General features: G+C 42.2%; 1 protein-coding gene across 5 annotated transcripts in view; it reads right to left on the reverse strand.

Moving 5' to 3' along the window:
- CUX1 (cut like homeobox 1) overlaps nt 1-17,523 on the reverse strand; it is a 320,620-nt gene that overhangs the window by 125,524 nt on the left and 177,573 nt on the right. For all 5 annotated transcript variants that reach the window (XM_083172201.1, XM_083172198.1, XM_083172199.1 and 2 more), the window contains exons 9-11: nt 9,509-9,557; nt 5,903-6,007; nt 2,453-2,644 (exon numbers count right to left, since the gene is read on the reverse strand). In XM_083172201.1, the coding sequence (XP_083028327.1) occupies nt 2,453-2,644; nt 5,903-6,007; nt 9,509-9,557 (346 nt within the window). The remainder of the gene's footprint in view (nt 1-2,452; nt 2,645-5,902; nt 6,008-9,508; nt 9,558-17,523) is intronic.

Genomic DNA, 17,523 nt, shown 5'->3' on the forward strand with positions numbered 1-17,523 from the left:
CAAGACAAATGTGTGGTGACATCATCTATCAAAGGATGTGGACGTATGCAAATCTGGGGCCAGCGATGCATGTCGTACAGAATGAAAGACTCCGGTCAGGGGGTTTTGCATTTGTGCGTGCATCCAGAAAACACCCTCTATTAGAGACGGCTCATTGAGCACAATTTCATGACGTCTAGAATTATCTGGGATGCATTTAAAAATGCACATTACCCTGCAACAATGTATTCTGCAGGGCTCTAGAGGTTACAGGCACTTTCCCCAATCTTCTACATGTTGCACTAGTATGAGAAAGGTTGAGAAAAGCATTACTTTCTAATATGGTGATTAAGATCAGATATTCAATATCAACCAGCCACCAAAGACAACAGAAACAATTGATCTCTGTTCTGGAATCAGTTCTCTTTAGTACCTTAGGCAAATTACTGTCTGTCTGCTCCTCATGGACTAGAATGATAACGCACTGCAGGACAGACACGTGCTGTGCCCGTAACATCTCCTATAGAACACTAAACGCAGCAGTCTCAGCTTTGGGAAGAAATTCCTAAATGTAATATTATTTTGCAGGTTTGGGGGGTATTTAATCTGTGCTGTTTATGACAGCATTGAAGGCTTTTATATTCGGCTTTTGTCAAATTGGCATCTGATTCTGACAAAACGCGGCCTTTCCGACACTTGACAGCCGGAACATTGAATATAGACTGTCGAGTTACAGTCAGATCGGGTCTAAAACGGCTGTGAATCCGACTGTCGAGAATGTCCCGACAGTCGGATTCGGATTAAATATCCCCCTTGGAATCAATGCCATTGAGCACTACTTCCGTCCACCAGTGATTAACATGAAGTTACTGAGTGATTACTAAGCTTACATTTTGATATTAATTTTATAACCTTACTTTTTACTGCAAACTACATATGGGATCAGTTTGAGTTATTAAAGAGGTTATCCAGGTTCAGATAACTGGGGTATCTGCATGTGTCCTCCTGCACATTTTACCATACCTCCCAACCGTCCCTAATTTTTGGGACTGTTCTGCCATCCCACGCATGGGCAGTACTGTCCTGTGGCGGGTTGGCGCAGTTGGGAGACCCTCTCTCACTTGCTGCTCTAGCAATGGTAAATAAATGCTGCATCTATTTGATGGGAGAGAGTGACAGGCGACATGGCCAGCAGCTTACAGAGCAATGGGCATGCCCCCTGAAAAACAGGGAGTGGCTTACAAGTGAGGTATTATAGCTAAGCCATGCCTCTTCCCATGAAGTCACACCCCCTTTCAGGAACGGAAGAGTACCTCTTTCTGGGGAAAGAATGGTGGGAGGTATACTTTACTAATTTGTTTACATCATCAAGGGATTTGGGATTAATACAGCTCTGCTATCATCCTCCCTTGGATCCAAGGAAAAGCTTCATTTTGTTTCCAAAAATCCTGCCCCTGATTATATAAAAACATGACTGAAGATGTCATTGGGCAGCTACAGTAGTAAGACCAAGCAATGTCTAAAAGGAAAGCATAGACAAAACCAATAAATATAAGTCACGTGAGTCTGAAACGTCCATTTAACCCTTTGAGTGCCAAGTGAATTTGTCAAAATTGGTGTGAAAATTGCCAAGCAAACATATTTATTTATCATAATGACCTGCAATGTTTACCTTATATAGGAAATATAATATTTTTTGATACAGCATTTTTTATTTGAATCTACAGAACTAATGTGAGGGACGCTGGCATTTTTAGTAGATATTTTGTGCATCTTTCACAGAGATGGTGGCACTCAAAGGGTTAATGCACCGTATAATTGGCCTGCCATAAAAATGAACAGTTTCTAATTAAAGAGCACACAATAGCTATTTATCACAATTGTGTGAAAGCTATTACAGGTGGAGCGCCTCTCATTCATCGCTGGGAATCGCCAGAAAGGCGCTCCATCTGACTGTCTAATCTGCTTTAGGGAGACGAGCAGGGTTAGGGAGGGGTGCAGGGGGCTGCGGGCACCGAGGGGGGGAGCAGAGCATGGTGATGCTCCACAGTCGCCAGCTGCTGTAGGGGGCGTGCGTGCACAAAATGCTTGTGCGTCCACGAAGGGGACACACAAGCATTTTGTGCAAGCACTCCCCCTTCCAGCAGCTGGCGATCCGACCGCCAGCCCCCGGCTAGACGAGAGGCACAACATCTGTACATATACATTTTAAATAAGAATCTATTTGACTAAAATTAATAAAAAAAACTCTTTACAGACCAACTTGAAGTTATACTGAAGGAGGACATCCGAAATAGTCATATACTCTATTTAAAATGATACAACTGGCTACAGCACCTATGTATGGAGGGGGTAAGTGTATCTAAATTCCAAAAGGCCAGGGAGAGAGGTGCACATTCAGAGCACATTCATTAGGCCCCAGTGATACACCGCTAGTGAGGAGAATGACTTACTCCAGTACAAGGGTACCTACTTTAAGAGTGCTGTTCTTGGTGTTTAGCTGCTGCTCAAGCTGAGAGATTTGAGTGGCGGAGTTTTCACGGAGCTTGGTGAGACTGGCCTGTAACCTCTGTACGTCCTCCACTAGCTGGGCAATTTCTCGCTCCTTTGCAGTAAGCTCAACTTCCATGCTGGATTGTGCCATCATCCCCTCTGCCGTCTGCTCCTGTATGAAGACATATAAACAGGATGGTCACACATTATAATAAATGATATTCATAGAGAAAAAATAAGTTATAGGTTCACAAAGCTAGAAATACGGAGACAGGCAGACACAAAAATAAATTTGCCCTAAAAAAACGGTTTGGACTTATTTAAAAACACAAAATGAACATAACTGTATTACTACTACTTTTATTAAAGAACACAAAGGTTAGATTTATATTCCATTCAAAAAAGTTATAAAATTAAATTGTAATAATACAATTCATTAACAAACACAACAGCAAGTTGTAAAATTGTTTATATAGGAATGCTCTAAATACATAAAAGATCAAGAACTAAATGAAAAAAAAAAGCTAATATATTATATTTCTTCTAATCATTAAACTCTTAAGGCCCATGCACACGTTGAGATGTGTGCTTAGCGATGTGAGCTTAGCGAATTAGCCTAGGCGATTTCCTGCGTACTTCCCGATGTCTAGATCTCCCATACACACATAGCGATGTGTGCTAAGCAATCTGTGCTAACTAACGCTTCGTTTGCACGTGCAGGCGATCTAACTAAATTTTGCCTGCACGTGCTAAAGATCTGAGCCGGCAGTGGCGGCGCACTGGACCACACATCACAATTTGTGCTTAATTTCTAAGCTATCCAGACAGATTGCTTAGAAAATAAGGTATTCATAAAAATTCAAAGAAAGGCATAGGTCCTTGTACGCCAGGTGCCCGCCATATGATAATGAAATGGAAAGCCATCAGTCATGGGTCATGGGTTCAATAACGCTGAAATCTGTTTAGCTGTAAATTACAACCTACTGTCCAATAAGGGATTCATTTATATTGAAAAAGTAAATGGTAACATCAGTGCTGCTTTTAACAACTGCACAAACTGCTCTTTAAGTCACCAATTATATCACACAACTTTTTTTAAAAGCCATCTTGTATCATCAATATATGAAAAAGTTCTAGTAACATCTGGTCAGAAAATAATGGCCATCATAGTATCTTGTGTGTGTGGGCATCAACTAGCATAGGAAAAAGCGGTATGCGGTCCCTGGGTCGACCATCACTGGAATGGTCAACATTAAAAGAAGGTTGACAAAAGCTTAAGGTGGACATGATCAACAAAAGTTTTTTTTTTTTATAAAAGTGATTTTTCATACTTTACTATCCAAGTGGGCATAGAGTGAAAATATAATAGTGTGCCGAGCCCAGTGAGGCACATTGCCTGAAGCATACGCGGGAACGCTGTACACTTATACGGTTTCCATGTCGACATAGATCACAATTAAAAAAAAAAAAAAAACTCATGTCAACCATGGCCATGTCAACATAAAGCTTGTGTCAATGTTGACCAAGGATAGGTCAACCATTCTTGGGTGTTGACCATTAGTGGTTGACCTAGACATGGTCTATCATCTATACTATAACCGGTAGGAACAGTGAGTGAGATGGGCAAAAATACTATTATATACTAGAGAAGGAAGGATCATGGAGCCGGAAGTGCACCACAACTACTATATATTATAAAGGAAGGATCAAAAAATTAGTACTCAACAACTACTGTATAAAAGGGAAGAATGGATCAGGGAGCAGGAAGAGCATAACTACTAGAGCGGGAAGAGCATAACTACTATATTGTACGAAGGAAGGATAAGAGAGCGGTAAGGGAATGACTACTACTATATACCAAGAAGGAAGGATCAGGTAGCGGGAAGGGCACAATAACAACTATATACTAAGAAGGAAGGATCAGGGTGCAGGAAGGGCATAATAACTACTACAGTATATACCAAGGAAGGAACAACCACTACTATATACTAATAAGGAAGGATCAGGGAGGAGGAAGGTTTATATATAACCCGTTTTATTAACTGTTGTGGTGTCTGTGGTGAATTCCTGAAATATGTCAAACTTCTGGATGGCCCCGTAGAGTAGGCAAGTATGGATAAGAGTTATGTTTGAGCATTTTAGCCTAATGGCAAAAAAAACACAATAATGCAGGTGGCATCTAAGATTAAATGACCTGTTTCCCACTCGTAAAAATATTTTGCATAAAGGAAGGATACAGTTTATCTAAAGAAAAACTCCTATGTAAACACATGTCCTGTATTGTAATACTCATCAAGGTCAATGGACGAGACATCAGTCTACCAAGAAGACCATCCTTATACCGCAATACAGCCAACGGAACCAGATCTACTGTCAGACCGGCATATTTGTAATATTTTGCTCTGCTTTATACTCATGAAGGCATCTAGCTTGTTGTACTTTAGTAATTTGTCCACTTATTTATTTTTAAATGAAGGTCACCTTGATACAGTGGAGGTAGTCCTCAGAGGAATTAACCAAAACAGAGGTTATATCACAATGACATATACAGAAGGGCCCAAATATAAAAGAAATAGAAAACAAATTATACATTTTCCCTGTGGTATAAACTAGAATGCAAAGCAGCATTCTGTGGATCCTAAAATCAGGTCAAAAATCACAGGCACACACTACTTATTCAGCACTGTAGCACAGTGGTTAGCACGTTTGTTTCACAATACTGGGATCATGGGTTTGAATCCGACCAGATTCCGATCGTCTTGTCTTTCTTTACGTTGTTTTTTTTGAGGTTTCTGGTTTGCTCCCACAGATCACAAATATAGGGTATGAATAATTGGGTAGACAGCAGGATAGTCGACAAGCATTAGTCCAACACCATTAGGTCGACATGCATTAAGGTCAACATGCAGGAATGTCAACATGACTGTAGGTCAACACAAGCATTAGGTCGACATGGGGAAGGTCAACAGTCAAAAGGTCGACATGGGGTTTTTCACATTTTTTTGTCCTGAATTTCTACACAGTCGACATGGACACTGAAACGTAGCACCGCATACCCTCACAAGCTTGTTTCCACCTAATGACCAGGTCAACCTAAGCCATGCCGACCTACAGTCATGTAGACCGAATGCTTGCCTACCATCCAGCTGTAGACCTAGTGACTGTATCCCAAAATATACTGGTAGATTAGGTTGCTTCTGGCTAAACTGCAGTGAGTGTGTGTTTAGATAGTAAGCTCCACTGATAAAGTGACTGATGTATATGATTGTATTCTGTCTGTACAACTCTGCGTAATATGGCGAAGGAACACAAATAAAGCCATTATTCAGTACTGCAGAATTAACATGGACTAGCACTGAATTTAGATGACCATTGGTCGGGTGAAATCATTGAGACTTGTGTTCGCAGCATCGGTCAGTGCGTCTCTTACCGCGTCCGGCGGCTTCTGCGTCTGCGGGGCATGCTGGAGTGATTTGTTAACTGACGAGAGCTGCTCCTTTAAGGCCTCTGCCTCTCTCTGCGCCACCTCTGCTCTCTGAAGGGAGAAGAGAAAAAAAAAAGGTGAAGAGAGAAATACATTCATTTTAACAACTGACAATTAATCTGAGAACATTCATCAATTCATGCCCGGCTGACTATAATTGATTTTCCTAAACACTCAACCTAATAAATGTTGGGGGGGGAGGGAGAGAAAAGAAAGGGAAAAAAACGTGGAAAGTGATGGATTTTTATTTTAAACAGTACAAGGAAGAAATAATTGAGCGATTATGACAGTAATTTAACGCTAGAAGCAAGGAATCCCCTGCTGCTGTTAATGCTGCAGCCCACTGAATTTATCAGGCTGAATAAATATGAGGAGAAATGGAATCTTTTTTATTTAATTTATTTCTATACTCATGCCGAGAATGATTTCATTTCAGAATTACTTGTGGGAACGACTCGTAGGGTGCGACGCGGTGGCAGCCTTCTTTTCTGGTCGGGTTGTATTTAACTAATCAGAGTGTGATTCCAGGAGCTGCCAATTGAAGTGTTACCTTTACCGGTTTAAGTTGGTAAAGTAGCAACACTAATGGGGCCTACACACGCAGCGATTAGAGGCATTTTCTAAGCGATTTCACTAGAAATGACCCAACATCGCTATGTGTATGGGCCACGCGTCGCTATCGCCCAGTGATTAATATCACCGGAGAACACTGGCCCCGACAGATCACTCAGCTATGCAGCGATGTGTGCTGGGTGTTATCTAGCATCGCTCATCAGCACATTTCTCTGTGTGTTACTTAAAAACCAAAAAAGGAGGGCAAGGGGGTGGGCGGGGCGTGTGGAGGCAAGGGACATTATTCTGACTGACTCACAAGGTTGCGAGACCTCCACCCACAGTGCCCCCCCCCCCTCGCACGGCGTAACTCCCTGCCAGGCTGCGAATGGATGATTTACATAATTATCCATTCGCAGGCAGGGAGAAGTCATTTGATGATCGCCGACCGTCGAATGATTTCTCCAGCGCTCGCAGTTCGGAGACCTCTATAGTCCCTCTAAACTGCGGGCGCCCTGTGCGAGGACCGGGCGGGCAGCTGACATCCGGTGATGTCAGCTGCCCGCCCCCCGCATGTCCGTCATGGCCTAATTAGCCTGGGTACGCCCATCGGTTTCATGGGAATGCTCATGAAATGCTGGGCGTTCCCATATGCTAATAGGGCTGCCCGGCGCCCCCCCACCCTTCTTCGCCCCCCCCCCCCCCGCTCGGCGTATAGGGTGCGTGCACCCGGCGAACCATAAGTTTGCAGTGGGTGAACGCACCCTGCGTCTGCTCTGCAGAAACGTGCATGCGCAGATGCTCAACATCGGTCCTCCGTGCGAACTAAATAAGTGGATCTGAATAAGGTGCAAGGTGTGGGTGCTCGTCAGAACATCAGGCAATAGAGGCAGCTGTCCTGGGCACAACTTAATGGGGAAGGCTGATGTTGTTCCTGCAATAGGGTGCTGTGTCTGTACTGCGAAGTCTGCACCCGGTCATTTGGAAGCAAGATCCATTTATTACAACTAGTTTGAATAATAATTTTAGGACATCAGATTATAATGTAATTAAGCCATGTATAATGCATATAGGGCTTAGGGTGATGTGTGCATATTTGCCTTCGCTGACAAAAAAAACACTTTGCTCTACCACAGACTGGATAATTCATTCCTATTATGTCTTAAAAACGTAATCAAACACGAAACGTAATCGTATAGATCTTATATAGATCTTCTTGTGTATAGATTTTATACTATCAGTTAGCAAGCACGTCCTACACATGATGTATTTGATTATCTTCATTGATGTCATGGATTCCTGGTGGCTGTATATTAAATAAGGAAGATTGCCTACAAATAATGAGCATTCCAAAAAGTGTACTAAGCAACCGTAGCCACTGAATGGAGAGTGATAATTGTATTACCAAAGGAAGCCGCTCCTCCTTACGCCACCTTGCCAAACACAGGCAGTTTTTTTATTTTTTTGACCCGGTTACAAAAAAGGTTAAGACATGCGAAGCAGCCATTTAAGTGAGTACATGTTCTCTGACTATGTCGCGGATGTGATGCGCAGAAATTCATTCATCCAATGCAAAACCCCGGCTCTTTTCAGCATGATCTTTCACTCCAAAAATATGTCCTTAATCAAAACGTCATGTGCGGGGCTAGCCTGCCAAAAGATCTTAGAACTACAAATCCTTCTTGGACAAAAGCAGGCGTGAGCGTGCCAAAGCAGAGGCAAGTAACTCCAGTCTAGTATATAGTCCAGGACCAATTTCTCAGCATGTTATTATGGTGTGCATTAGAGGGCTTTTAACGCTGTGATCATCATATAATGAAATTTCAGTACTGCTTGCTTCCTCTTTGTCATTATTAGAGAATGGATAGAATTCCTGTTTCTAAGCTCACTGAAGTTAGTATTTTTTTATTTTGGAAGTTATTCAAAAGAAGGAAAAACTCAGGAAAGGCAAAGTAGCCTGCTGTAACCAAGCTTCTCTGGTGCATATAATGTAGAAGGAATTTCAGTTAAAGGGGGTTATTCATATTCACTCGGAAAGGCACAATGACTCTCTAATGAACAAAACTATGTGCACTGGGGCTGATGTAACATGTGCAGAGAGAGAGTTAGATTTGGGTGGTGGGTGTACTTCAAACTGATATCTATATTTGCAGTATAAAAATAAAGGGTACTTGTGGAGTATCAAGGCTCCCATCGCATGCCATATATAGTGGCATGCGATGCTTACCGATTTTGGCTGTTTTTTTACAAAATCGTATGCAATCGCATCGCATGCGAGGGGCGGCGGTACGCGTCCTATGACCTTTTCATACCCGCCCTATCCACGTCGGCGTGGAGTTGAGAATAGAAAGTGTGGCGAGCGCAGCGAGCCACCGAGCCTGAAGCGTGGCGAGCGCAGCGAGCCCCGCGAGGGGACGCGAACACCTGTGAAGCCCGTGAGGGGACACGTATACCTGTGAAGGTATCCGCGTGCGCTCGCCACGCTTCTGGCTCGCTGCGCTCGCCACACTTTCTATTCTCAACTCCACACCAACGTGGATAGTGGGGGTATGAAAAGGTCATAGGACGCGTACCGCCGCCCCTCGCGGGCTCGCAGTGCTCGCCACGCTTCGGGTTCGCGTTGATAGTGGGGGTGGTACAGCCTCAAAAATGCCAGTTGGGGGCCATTGAACATGTTTAATACTAATTCCAATGCATTTGGATGCTTTTCAGTGCAAAATCGTATGCGATGCGATGCAATTTTTTTGCATATGATGGGCATCGTGGGAGCCGTGATACTCCACAAGTACCAAATAAAGCAGCCAGTATTTATCCTGCACAGAAACAATAAAACACCCAAATCTAACTCTCTGCACATGTTACATCAGCCGCACCTGCAGTGCACATGGTTTTGTCCATTAGAGAGTAATTGTGCCTTTCCGAGTTAATCAGAATAACCCCCATTTGTAAAGATTCTCATCCACTGTGATATCAGTCACATGCTGACGAAAATAAACTTACCTGGTTGGCTCTTTCAAGGTCAGTCATAATCATCTCAATCTCATCTGCCCTGTGACAAGAGAGAAAATAGGAATAAAGATGGATGGCAAACACAATATAACATGTACAACTTTAGCAGTTACCATGTAGCTTTTAACCACAAAAGGGACTGGACAACCATACAGAAGACTAATGGTGTGTGCACACGGTTACAATCTGCATGAGGTTTTTACTATATAGTCAAAATCTCATCGGGATTGCATAGGTTTTTTACCCTTGCGATCCCGATGCGCGTTCACCTATCGCAGGCAGAAAGTCTTGGCTGTCTTGTGCAGATCTGCACTATATAGTCAAAGTTGTATGCAGATCGCGTGCATGCCGTGCGATCAGATCGCATCAGGATCGCATCGCACGGTACTCGCACTGTGTGTACACAGAATAAGCTTCATTCAAGTTTGTACACAATGCCGATGTTCACTGAACCGAACCATTGATCAGACTGTGCATGTAGTGTTTTTATACTACGCATGCAGCAAAGTGTCTAATGCAAAGAGATTGATAATAAGGGACCGTTCAGAGGTGGTAATGGGGAGTGGCAAAAAAAATGGACGCATCGCTGTTTTTTTGGGTGTGCATCTGTCGTCAGCTTCTATCATGTACATAGAGGAACATGGAACCAGCATCGCTAATGCCACGACCAGTTTGCGTAGCCCTAGAGTCAATGTTCCTCTTTTCTGCGTCGAGTGTGAGTACGCAATAGATACAAAGGATGGCTCTGGAGGATATCTCTATTCTTTTCTGGGTGACAGCTACACTTGTGATGATTTGCAAGTCCATAGGCATGTCCATAGAAACTTGAATTAGGCTCTTAACCCAAAATTCCTAGGAGCCAGCTACCCATCATGATGTTATAAGTTGCTAGGGCATTAATATATTGCATTTAAACAAATACAGTGATTCAAGCTCATAGCCATGTGCAGAGATGAGGCACAAGTCCAATATCATCAGACAATGATACAAAATGTTTTTAACACAGAAGTGGTCAAGGTGCAAACTTCTATCTTATTGCAGAACTTAATTCTCTTAACAAGGAACTGGGCTGCTGCAAAGTGGCACACATATTGGGCAGCGTATGTACATACTTGTATTGTATGAACTTTCAACTGCTCCATAGTTGGTGAGCAAGAAACACCTTCACACAGACACATACTGTATGTGCATAAATGCTTGTCTGCCTTTTGCATTACTCTGCTGTTACTGAACTTTGTATATGCCACACTCCTGAACAGGGCCGGCAACAGAAATCTTCAGGAATCAGGGTGGGCGGGTAGCTGGCCGGCACCTTTATAAACCTAGTCACCGCACTGCGACAGCTATGTTTACAGCCCCTAAAAACTTTGGGGCCCCTCATAAGGTCGGGGCCCGGTACAAGGAAACCAGAGCACGCAGAGATAACTCATACATATATATATACATGCAGACTTCAAACAGATACTGGTTGGAATTGAACCTATCGCTCAAGTGCTCTGAGGTAACAATGCTAGTCATTATGCAACCATGCTTCCAAGTATTTTCGTCCTCTTAATATCTGATAATAGCCCCTCTAACTACAATTACAGTGGTCCATTCATTTGTGTCTCTGCCATCTCTGCAAACGTATGCACTGCAAACACTCTTTGCATTACAGCTCAAGATCCTTCAGGCTAAACGGGGACTATTGATAAAGGCTCAAATCATTGCATTAATCCCAGTTAGGATTTGTTTCTGTGTTTTGACTTTTGCAACTCCAGGACATTACCCCCCCAAAAAATACAACGCAAATTCCCCCAGCACTCAGCAATGGGTCAGCAATAGAGACTTACCTACATAATAATCACAGAGGACAGTACACACATTTGAAAACACAGGATAAGCCAACAGCCACGTAAATATGTCTCTACTCAGGTGGCCAAACACTACCTAATAGCCCACTTTGGTTCATATATTATTGAATTAGAACAATTCAAAAGGCCTGTTGTGCAGTTAGTCATTGCCAGGGAGAGTACCAGGAGAACTCTCACCTAATATTTTGTGTGAAATAATAGCCCAAAGCCATACAGTAACACCATCTGCTGATGGCGTTATCCTATCGGTATCAAGCCCTGGAATGTGGAGCATTCTGAATCTAGGTAAATCCGGCAGCAAAGCAGTCATATAAAACTATTCAGTATGCATTTGCAGATGAGGATGGAAGGACTGCAGCAGATATCAAAGATATACCGTGTTTCCCCGATAATAAGACACGGTCTTATGTTTTCAACAAAAAACACTATAGGGCTTATTTTAGGGGTAGGGCTTATTTTACAGCCACCATGCCCCCCAGTCCTGCTCCTCACCTACAGCACTTTCCAGTTTTTCCGGCGCCGCTGCTGATTTACCCCGCTCCCGCCATGTACAGAAGCCGCATGGATGTGCGCTGTGATGTCATGCGCAGTGCATCCCTGGGACCAGGAGATGGAGTTTTCAATGGTACAAGGGCTGATAAAGTACTGTACAGCATCCCTCAATCGGGGCAGTGGTGAGGGGGATGGGCTTATTTTCGGGGTAGGGCTTATTATCGGGGAAACACGGTACCCTGTGTTCTATCCATAATACAACATTTGTGTACATAATATTTGTGTGTACCAGGAATATTGTGCAAATATGTACAGATAAATAGAACCGCTAAGTGTTCTACTCTATGAAGTACAATTATAGGGCGACTTTTCGGTTACAGGTTTTATTACTGGATGCAAAGGAATATATATATATATATATTTTTTTTTTAAATACAAAAAACCCCAGATTTTTTTGTTTTGTTTTATGGATATATTGTACATTACTTATAACTCGTTCTAGGCAGAAAATAAACTAATAATATTTTGGTCATTCAAAATGACAGTATAATGTGGAGATTTCATGTCGATATATCTTCCTCCAAAATGGCTAATTGCAGCTGTTTACATTCCAGCCCTCTTGTTTAAGAAGTAAAGCTCCGTCCAAAGCAGCTCCTAATTATAGATCAGCACTGTAAATATGAATTCATCTTGATCTCTCCATGTATAAATATTTTTTCCTCATGTTTATTGTTCAACCCAGAACTTCTTGTATTGGTATTTTAAATGATTTTACCATTAATAAATATTTTTGCGAAATGTCACTCTCTTTAATACGGGACTATATTTCTGCCCTATTTTGGTCAGGGCTGATGTGATTATAAAATATTAGTACAGTTTACCCTTTATAGGACTGCGTTTACCACATCTGATTAGCAGATGAGTGGACGCAGGAGGGCTGTACCAATCAAACTGAATAGCAAAAAGTGAATATAGACCAGGGCTGGGTTACACCGGCCCTCCAGATGTTGATGAACTACACATCCCAGCATGCCTTGCATCAGTTTCAGCATGGCCACATAGCAAAACTAACGCAAAGCATCCTGGGATGTGTAGTTCATTAACATCTGGAGGGGCGGTGTTGCCCAGCCCTGATATAGGGCAGTATTCAATGAGAAAAATTCTCCGTGTTTTATGGCGAGTTTGTGCTTTTCTCGCCTTGGATGGAGACTTTTGCTCTCAAAAGTGAGCAACCCTATTCAATGTGAAATATTCGCCGTCTTTTTAAGTAATTTTCGCCGTCTCTCTCCGTGTAGAAATTCTCCATCTTTTGATGGAGAGCTGGAATGTGAACTTTTAATCTAAAGGGTTTTTTTTTTTAATTTTGGTGTTAAAAAATCATTTTTTTTTTCTGTGAAGGGGCATGTTATTTTTATTCATGTGCTTATAGCACATGAATATATATTTAATAAAAAAAAAATATTTTTTAAAATTTTTTTTTTTTTTTTACACAGTGCAGCCAGCAGGGTGCCGGTGCGCTCGACCCGCTCATTAGATATTCATATATTCACTGCACCCGATGCACCTTCGGGTGCAGTGAATACTGGGTCCCCCGCTGGCTATAGGGGGGGGCAGCCTGTGCTGCCTGGGTCCCGGGGGGCCCCCTACCCTCCACATATGTTCTGGGGCATCCAGGGAGACTTTAATCTCCCTGGATGCCACCGTCCCACGGCTCCCTGTCAGCTCCCTGCCGCGGACGCTCGTCCACTGCAGGGGTTAAGACTCGCCGCGAGTGGCGGCGAGTCTTAAATACGTTGAATAGTGGGAGCAGGAGGCTCCGGAACACGGCGAGTGCATGGCGAGAGAAAAAATCTCTCACCATGCACGGAGAATATTTGTCATTGAATACTGCCCTCAGTCTCTGCTTTATAAACATAGGATTTATTGCTTCTTTATACAAAGAACAGAAATTATATCTGAAAAACCTCATAATTAGTATACAAAACAATCATATAATAAAACAAAGTAAAAAATAAAATAATGTATTTATATGCTGCAACTACAATGTAAACCAGAGGTGCTGTGGAACTACACTTTCCAGCCTGCCTTCTACTGTTTTGCTATTGGGACATGCTGGAATATGATTAGAACTAGGGCACTACCATGCGGCATTATGTAAAGGGGGGGGGCACTATAATTTGGCATAATGTGAATATGGGATACTGGGCTTGATTCAGGTCCAGTCACAAGTGATCTGCATGTTGCAAAGTACCAATGCTCTTTCATTTGTACCAGACAAGAGTGCAGTACGGATCCGGTGTTCTTGGACACACTACGGCTGCAGACGGTCACTGCTGCCATTGGAGAGGAGATGGCTGTTTTCCAAAACGGAAGAATGCCACTTCTGTTTTGGGGAATTGACGGGTGCCCAGATCTCCATTAGAAAATGGTGTTTTCATGGCCTCTTGGTCAGAGCTGTGAAGGTCGGCTTGTGTGTGACCCCACTGAATACACAGCTCTCCAATCGTTTTGCAGATGAGACAAAGCTACTTCCTAGGATGCACCTCGGACCACTAATGCATGCAGGAGGTGTCTACTTATACCAGCCACACTACCACACTAGTGTATTGCTGCTGTTTCTAACTAGGCAGTGGTGATAGCATCTCCAACCACATCTGTATCAGGACCATGTGTAATTGAATGTAATATAGGGCACTACTTTGGACACTGGGGTGCTACAATGTGAATTAGATACACTGTGTGGTAAAATGTGAACTAGGGCAGTACTATGGGGCTTAATGTTAACTGGGAACACAATAATATGAAATGGGGCACAATAATGTGGCATAATGTGAAATAGGGGCACAATAATGTGGCATAATGTGAAATAGGGGCAGTACTATGGGGCTTAATGTGAACTGGGAACACAATAATATGCACAATATGAAATGGGTCACAATAATGTGGCATAATGTGAATGGAGGCAATGTGATGCATTATGTGAACAAGGACAATGTCATAGGGCATAAACCTGAGCATAACTATAGGGCATAAAATGAACAAGAGTTGTGGAGAGAGTTCAGAGGCATCACTGGGTGCGGTGACACCTGTTGTGCACTCTGCATGAACACCCCAGCCACAGCTAACCGTGGGGTGTGGCCTTGTGGGGATAGCATTTTTGTCACTCTGACGCCATGTCCAATATCCCCAGAGTTTCTGGCTGCCCTCGAAGACAGGGATGTCTGCAGTGCCGGCTCTTTACCTGTAACAAGACTGTGCTCCATTGCAGCACATGGTCATGTCACAGCACAAAAAGCTGGTCCTTTGGTGTCACCCTTTTTTAGGTTGACAGCCGGGTGCACCAGTCTAATAACGCCACTAATACTGGTGTCTAAAAGTATTGGTACAGAGGCCACTTCAATACTGCTAGGAAAACAATGTCAACATTCTAGTTATGCATCTGCATTTATCACTATTTACAATAACCTAGCCTCCTTCCTCTTATGAGTATTGTTTTTGTGCTGCATGGGCATGCTTGTGGTTAGCCACATTCTTTGTAGCTCTGTGCCAGGGATGTGTGTTCTGCATCATGCACACTACCGGAAAATTACACCTGTCCCTTGGTGTGATGGCTCCTCACCAATACTTTGTAATTTCCTTACAGCAGATTTATATTTTAGAGGTAATAATTATGGAGAAGGTTTCTTTCTAGGTAAAGTGCATCTGTTGCTTGTTTTTCCCTTACTTTTTAAAATGACCACAAGCATTAGCATAATCATGGCCGTCAGTCACATGCTCGGACACTGGCAATAAATGGTGTCCCGACAATTATGTGTATGGACAAATGATGAATCGATCATGTCCTTGTGAGTATACAGATGTTCTTAAGTAGATTTAAGATCCAAAGTGCCTTTCTTTTGAAAATCATAACAGGAAGTTCCATATATTCACATGTACAAATAACGTTACAGAAAAAAAGTCGAGAAAATGTGGCTTTTCTAAATACATATCCTGACTTAGCCCCATACGCAAGCACATTGAAAAGAAATATATTCTTACCAAACAATGAAGCTAAATACAAATTACAGTCTCATTAACAGCTATGCTAAGTTGTAAAGCATCGTCATTTAACCTTACAGAATGATGTGCCCATGCACACTGAATTCTATGCCCACATTTTGCTACATTTCTAAAAATGTGGGCAAAAAAATATTAATCCCAACTCAAGTAGGTATAATATGTAATTAGACCATGGGCTGCAGAGGTGTGATCTTCTACATACATGTGCTGTATCCACACACACATATTCGGAACACCCCCTTATATCTTCTGCAGTGATAAGATCCTCAACACTTGGGAATACTAATACCTTTTATGTACAGTAACTTGTATGTTGCATTTATCGTCACTTTAATAAAGTCGTCTCTTATCATATAAAAGTATACAAACAATAGGTTCCGTCACTCAATTTATCACTATGAAGTGGGTGACTCCAAAAAGTGGGAAAAAAAATCCAATTCAAAGCAAATCTACACGTCTGAAATTGGCCTCTAGTGACCCAACATGGTGTCCAAATAACTTATGTGTGAAGAAAATGGGGCAAACCGCATCATGCAGACAGCATCTGAAATGCAGGTCACATCTCGGCATGTGACCCACTGAGCAATCAAAGACATCGCCTGTAACTGTCACTCAAGGTTCAATCGTTTCCGTGCAGGACAAATTGAACAGCTGAGGCTCGGAGAATTAAGTGTACAGCGTGAATCATTCTGTATCTATGAAGAAAGGTATGTGAGAATGTCCTGTGCTTGGTAATGCATTATAGGATCTCCTGCCATAGATTAGGATAGTGCTTTCACCATCGCACAACATAACATTATCGCCAGTGCTTGTCAAACCTTAAAAATATCTCAAGTGGCTCCAATTATTCCCGACTGTTACAGGGACAATCCCCTAATGATCACTGCGTAGGATATAAAATATGGATCACAAATAGCATTCTGCCGTGGATATTAAACTATGCTGCCAAAAGTCATAAAAAAGTCATAAAAAATAATAATAATAATAATAATAATATATATATATATATATATAAATTAATAATATACACCGTGGTAACAATCCATTCACAACAGTTCTGCAGCGATCAGTTCTAGCTCCTGAGAAAGGAGGGTTTGAGGCATCTCTGACAATAAGAGCACTGCTCGGAGATATGGGTGGCTGCGTCTGTTTTTGATCGCTGGGAAATGTGGAAAAGCACACATTATGTCCGGCGACCAGTTTACTGTAACCAGACTTGTTTAATCTGTCTTTTAGAAGACATGTCTATGCAGAGATGACTAAAATGGTCTTCAAGACACTTTGTCTACTGCTTTCAAGTAACTGTCTGCTTGTCTGGAGTAAATATTTGCCTACTGCGGCTAAATTGTTTGTTAATGTTAAATGCTGGAATTACATATTGTTTATCACCATAGCAACAACATGAAAGGAATCATTGCCTCCATTTTAATCCGAATGAATCTTGCTGTTTAATTAAATTAAGCGCAATGAATGACAAAATCATGGTTTGAATGTCTGTATATACACATCCAAACTATGATTTTACTGCTCAGTTACTTTATATAGTGATACATAGATGGCATGTACTGTATACTCAGCTAATATTTTTGTTTTCTGTCATTT

Source organism: Crinia signifera, chromosome 2, assembly GCF_055691185.1.
Source record: "Crinia signifera chromosome 2, ASM5569118v1, whole genome shotgun sequence".
NCBI lineage: Eukaryota > Metazoa > Chordata > Amphibia > Anura > Myobatrachidae > Crinia > Crinia signifera.